At 48.9% G+C, this 6,028-nt stretch overlaps 1 protein-coding gene across 1 annotated transcript; it reads right to left on the bottom strand.

Moving 5' to 3' along the window:
• Positions 1 to 1,240: 1,240 nt before the first annotated feature.
• Positions 1,241 to 2,236, bottom strand: LOC123757720 (cuticle protein 16.8-like). Its single transcript, XM_045741566.2, has 3 exons — positions 2,182 to 2,236; positions 1,901 to 2,016; positions 1,241 to 1,607 (listed from the first exon to the last, which is right to left on the bottom strand). The coding sequence occupies exons 1-3, from the start codon at positions 2,191 to 2,193 to the stop codon at positions 1,436 to 1,438; spliced, it is 300 nt and encodes a 99-aa protein (XP_045597522.1). The 5' UTR covers positions 2,194 to 2,236; the 3' UTR covers positions 1,241 to 1,435.
• Between the last annotated feature and the right edge of the window lie 3,792 nt (positions 2,237 to 6,028).

Below are 6,028 nucleotides of genomic sequence, written 5' to 3'. Positions count from 1 at the left end.
TGCACAACGGAGACTGTTCTCGGAGAGATCGTTCATATACTTGTGGTCTGGCTGGGTCAGTGACGTCCTTGAGGTCTGGCTGGGTCAGTGACGTCCCTGTGGTCTGGCTGGGTCAGTGACGTCCCTGTGGTCTGGCTGGGTCAGTGACGTCCTTGTGGTCTGGCTGGGTCAGTGACGTCCCTGTGGTCTGGCTGGGTCAGTGGCGTCCCTGTGGTCTGGCTGGGTCAGTGACGTCCTTGAGGTCTGGCTGGGTCAGTGATGTCCTTGAGGTCTGGCTGGGTCAGTGACGTCCCTGTGGTCTGGCTGGGTCAGTGACGTCCCTGTGGTCTGGCTGGGTCAGTGACGTCCTTGAGGTCTGGCTGGGTCAGTGACGTCCTTGAGGTCTGGCTGGGTCAGTGACGTCCCTGTGGTCTGGCTGGGTCAGTGACGTCCCTGTGGTCTGGCTGGGTCAGTGACGTCCCTGTGGTCTGGCTGGGTCAGTGGCGTCCCTGTGGTCTGGCTGGGTCAGTGGCGTCCCTGTGGTCTGGCTGGGTCAGTGACGTCCCTGTGGTCTGGCTGGGTCAGTGACGTCCCTTGAGGTCTGGCTGGGTCAGTGACGCCCCTGTGGTCTGGCTGGGTCAGTGACGTCCCTGTGGTCTGGCTGGGTCAGTGACGTCCTTGAGGACTGGCTGGGTCAGTGACGTCCCTGTGGTCTGGCTAGGTCAGTGGCGTCCCTGTGGTCTGGTTGGGTCAGTGACGCCCCTGTGGTCTGGCTGGGTCAGTGACGCCCCTGTGGTCTGGCTGGGGCCTACCCAAGCGGCCTACCCAAGCGGCCTACCCAAGCGGCCTACCCAAGTGACCTACCCAAGTGACCTACTCAAGTGACCTACTCAAGCAGCCCCAATACTCACAGGAACACCACAAACTCTAAGATTTGAATTGGGAGAAAACATCGGGAACTCACAAGAGTTCTTACAATTATTAACTAGCAAGTTTGGTGTTGGGCTAAAGACCTATATCAACCTCAGGAGGAGGATTGAGTCCACCTCATATTTTACTGACCAACCACCAAGTATACTTTTTAGTCCTGAACATTGTCCAGGACTAAAATAGACTCTCAGTGTGACTACATTAAGAAGCTGCTGGGGCTTCATGTATACATATTTTCTGGGGTTGCATATATTTCACAGGGGTTGCATATACCTTTCATTGTATATTCCGGTGACTAAAACATTATCAAGGGAAAATTATTTTACAAATGTCTTTGTTTATAGTCTTTATATAATAATTCATTTAAATAAATAACATTATCGTGAGAGATAAATAATACAATCAGTAAGAAAGTGAAAGAATAAAGAGGAAAAGATAGTAGTCAGTCTCTCAGTTCTTCAATAACATCAAGACTGTCGCCCGTGGTGATCAAGGGAGCACATCTCCTACAGGATGCTGCTGCTGTTTACTTCCTGTCGTCGTCGTCGTCGTCCTCGGAGGACACGAAGGATCCCTGAGCGCCGTCAGCCCTGACGCCGTCAGCGGTGGCGGGAACGGCGTTGGACTCCAGGACGCGGTAACCGTCTTCGTCAGCGATGTACTTGACGAAGTATTCCACGCCTTCAGGAGACGTCCACCTGGAACGGCAAAGTAATCCCAGTCTTATTTTGACTCTAAATAATTAGAGTTTAAAACATATTAAATTTGTTCTTATAATTAACAAATCTCTGGACTTAGAGGTTGTCATTTTGTTCAAATCCTTTTTAGAAGAATTAATTAGGCCAAATTGAACTTAGTAGAAGCATCAAGAACGTTGGGTCAGTATCAGAGACTCAAATCATTAAGTATTGCTAATAAGGAACTCCAATATCATTTTAAAAATGTGTTTGTTTTGTTGTGGAGTCAGGTGGAACACAGGTGAAAGACCCACCTGTAGGAGCCGGTGATGGTGTTGTCGTCGTCGATGTTCTGCTCTTGGTGGATTTCGTCGAGGTCAACGTCAGGTCTGGCGGCGACCAGGGCGACCACACCCAGGAGGACGAGTACCTGACGGAGGCCGAAGGAGGAGGTGAGGCAACACACACACACACTATAGCAACCTTGAACCATATAGACACACTATAGAGCCATCTTTGCACATATATCTACTAGAGAGCGCCCCAGGGGGGTGGGGGGGTTGCCCCTCAGATACAAATGATCGAGTCTACTCACATAAGTCTTCATGCTGGTGACGGAGGCGAGAGAGTGATGACCAGCCCTGGTCACCTGGCCTTATATAGCCTGGTGAGCCAGGTCGCCCCTCCCCCAAAACCCACCCTGCTTGTTTGTCAATCGTCCGAACAAAAAAAAGAGTGCCAGGGAAGGTAGACAGTAGCAAGTGACCCATTGAGTGTCTAAAACTCCCTCTCTCTTTCTCTCCAAGTTCTTAACACTTCATAGGCCTCAAAATTTAACAGCGGTTTTGAGTCAGCAGAAGCGTCAATATTGTGACGCATTATGACGGCAGGTGGCTATACTAAGTATAGACAAAATTATGTAATTATCCCATAGAGCATTGGACTATATATTCGACAGTTAGAACTCGCTAAATCTTTTCTATACCAAGTTGGAACAAGATAGACAGCAAACAGTAAAGGATTGAAGAGCTTCTTGAATGATTCCAATTATCTAAGAAATGCGTTTCCGTATAACTCAATTTCTCAACCACCTGATAGGACAATATGATATATGCTACCAGGCCTGTAACAGGGATGATATATCCTATCAGGCCTGTACCATGGATGATATATCCTACCAGGCCTGTAACATGGTTGATATATCCTATCACGCCTGTAACGTGGTTGATATATCCTACAAGGCCTGCAACATGGATGATATATCCTACCAGGCCTCTAACATGGATGATGTATTCTACCAGACCTGTCTGTTTGCATGTTCGAGGTTGGACGCCAGACAGCCGTGATTAACCTCGTTCAACTCCATAGTGTATTGTGACGGTATAGAGTCATAGGGTGCTTGGATCCACTCTCATGCCCCCCATTTAAGTAGGGTTGGCTCCTGTTGCGATAATCAGCGACTCTAATGAAGTCTGGAATATGAGTTTGATTCTCCATAGAGTGTTTTCCAACTTATTCCCCCCCCCCCTTCGTTAACGCATATTCAACGCCGATAACGTTGATTCAACGTCACTTCAAACATTGCAAACGTTTTTTCGATGTTGATTCAACGTTACTCGAGAAAGTTGTGCTCGCTGGAAGAGAACGGGAGATGTAAGAGAGGAGAGAATGAGAGGAAGAATGGAAAGGAGGGACGGGTCAGGGGGTGGACAGAGGGACGGGTCAGGGGATGGACACAGGGACGGGTCAGGGGGTAGACACAGGGACGGGTCAGGGGGTGGACAGAGGGACGGGTCAGGGGGTGGACAGAGGGACGGGTCAGGGGGTAGACAGAGGGACGGGTCAGGGGATGGACAGAGGGACGGGTCAGGGGGTGGACAGAGGGACGGGTCAGGGGACGGGTCAGGGGGTGGACAGAGGGACGGGTCAGGGGGTGGACAGAGGGACGGGTCAGGGGGTGGACAGAGGGACTGGTCAGGGGTGGACAGAGGGACGAGGTCAGGGGGTGGACAGAGGGACGGGTCAGGGGGTGGACAGAGGGACGGGTCAGGGGACGGGTCAGGGGGTGGACAGAGAAACGCGCAACAGAGTCGACAGCAGGACGGATCAGCAGGTTTTAAGTTTATTTTATTGTAGGGGGGTTGTTTGGCCCGTGATACTCCCTCAGAGAAGTGAAGTATCCTCAAGTCCAAACGTCATTCCACCGTCTTATTGCTCTTGACACATGTTTATAGCACTGAGCCAAGTCACTTTCTCTGACATACGAAGGATCTTCTAGTCCCTCGTCTGTGAGGGGATGCGAGAGGAATTAAGAAGTCCTCCGTACATCAAATGAGATGGATTTAATGGCTCACGTAGCGAGTGATCGTCAGAGATTTAGGTCAGTGGTCTGTTATTGACCAAGATTCATTTTCGGTGACAACGGTGTAGAGCTCCTGTAGGTCAATCTTTTCACAGTGGAGGGCTTTCCGTAGACAGCATTTCACTGTGCCCACCATTCGTTCGTAGAAGCCTCCATGCCACGGTGCTCTTGGGAGTGTATAAACTTCCAGTGACACAACGGTGCTCTTGGGGGTGTATAAACTTCCAGTGACACAACGGTGCTCTTGGGGGTGTATAAACTTCCAGTGACACAACGGTGCTCTTGGGAGTGTATAAACTTCCAGTGACACAACGGTGCTCTTGGGAGTGTATAAACTTCCAGTGACACAACGGTGCTCTTGGGAGTGTATAAACTTCCAGTGACACAACGGTGCTCTTGGGAGTGTATAAACTTCCAGTGACACAACGGTGCTCTTGGGGGTGTATAAACTTCCAGTGACACCGCCGTGGATTCAGTGCGGTGCGTACCACTGGGTGATTCCAGACTTCCCTCAGGCATGCTTTCCCTGCCACCAAGTTGGACCCATTGTCGGAGATCATCAACTTGGGACAGGATCAACGGGCAGCAGAAAGCCTGTATTAATGACTCGGTAGTCATGCCGGGAGTTACTTCTAGGTGTAGTCCCCTTGTTGTGGTACAGGTGAATAGGCTGATGTAAGCCTTCACCGGAACTTTGTCTATACTGCCGGCTAGTGTTATGACTCCTGTGTAGTCCACACCAGTGGTCTCAAAAGGACGATGGTGGGTGACTGAGCTTTAACTCACTGGCAGCCCAATCAGTGAGGTAGCCCAACCAGTGAGGTAGCCCAACAAGTGAAGTAGCCCAACAAGTGAAGTAGCCCAACCATGTGAAGGTAGCCCAACCAGTGACGCATCGCTATCTAGGAGATAGCAAGCGGTGCGTCAAGGAGATGAAGAAAGATCAAGACCTTCTGGCTGTGAGATAGCACCAATACACACACTAGGTTGGTAGTTGACCGGGGTCAGGTCACAACCTTGCTCAAGATGCTGGCCTTAATTAAGAAATCTCGTTGAACCGAAATAAAAAGCAAGTTCCAGATTTGTCTAATAACAATGGCGATGCAGGGTACAGCCGAGGCATTGCTGTCTTCAGAAGACTTCGAGACTGTGCCGACGGGGGCATCGGTGGTCATCCTGGCCTAATGGTCCCGGACCATGGAGCTGCAGGAGTCGAGTCAGGGCGAGAGTCCTGACTGTGGGGGATGATGAGGCTATCCAGCTCTATCGACTGTGTACGTTGAACTCAGTAGCCTCAGTATACTGCGTCTGGAGTATTGGAAATGCTTCAGTATACTGCGTCTGGAGTATTGGAAATGCTTCAGTATACTGCGTCTGGAGTATTGGAAATGCTTCAGTATACTGTGTCTGGTGTAGTGGAAATGCTTCAGTATACTGCGTCTGGTGTACTGGAAATGCCTCAGTATACTGTGTCTGGTGTAGTGGAAATGCTTCAGTATACTGTGTCTGGTGTAGTGGAAATGCCTCAGTATACTGTGTCTGGTGTAGTGGAAATGCTTCAGTATACTGTGTCTGGTGTAGTGGAAATGCCTCAGTATACTGTGTCTGGTGTAGTGGAAATGCCTCAGTATACTGCATCTGGTGTAGTGGAAATGCCTCAGTATACTGCGTCGGGTGTAGTGGAAATGCCTCAGTATACTGCGTCGGGTGTAGTGGAAATGCCTCAGTATACTGCGTCGGGTGTAGTGGAAATGCCTCAGTATACTGCGTCTGGTGTAGTGGATATGCCTCAGTATAATGTAACTGGTGTAGTTAATAGGATTCAGTATACTGCATCGATGTAGTGGCTAGACCTCAGTATACTGTATCTAAATTCTAAATTGTGTAAAGACACATGTAAATATTTTATAAAGACATAACCATTTTGCGCTAAAATGATTTACAATTTCAGTAACAAATAAGGAGGACTGAAAGACATTGTTTAATATTTATGTCGCCAGAATCTTTATGTAAAAAAAAAACAGTTTTATAAATATATAAATAAATCATATTAATAAATAAATAAAACCTAATACTCATA

This window comes from Procambarus clarkii, chromosome 19 (assembly GCF_040958095.1).
Source record: "Procambarus clarkii isolate CNS0578487 chromosome 19, FALCON_Pclarkii_2.0, whole genome shotgun sequence".
Lineage (NCBI taxonomy): Eukaryota > Metazoa > Arthropoda > Malacostraca > Decapoda > Cambaridae > Procambarus > Procambarus clarkii.
Note: the sequence above shows the minus strand (reverse complement) of the source record. Positions and strands in the feature narration are given on the sequence as shown.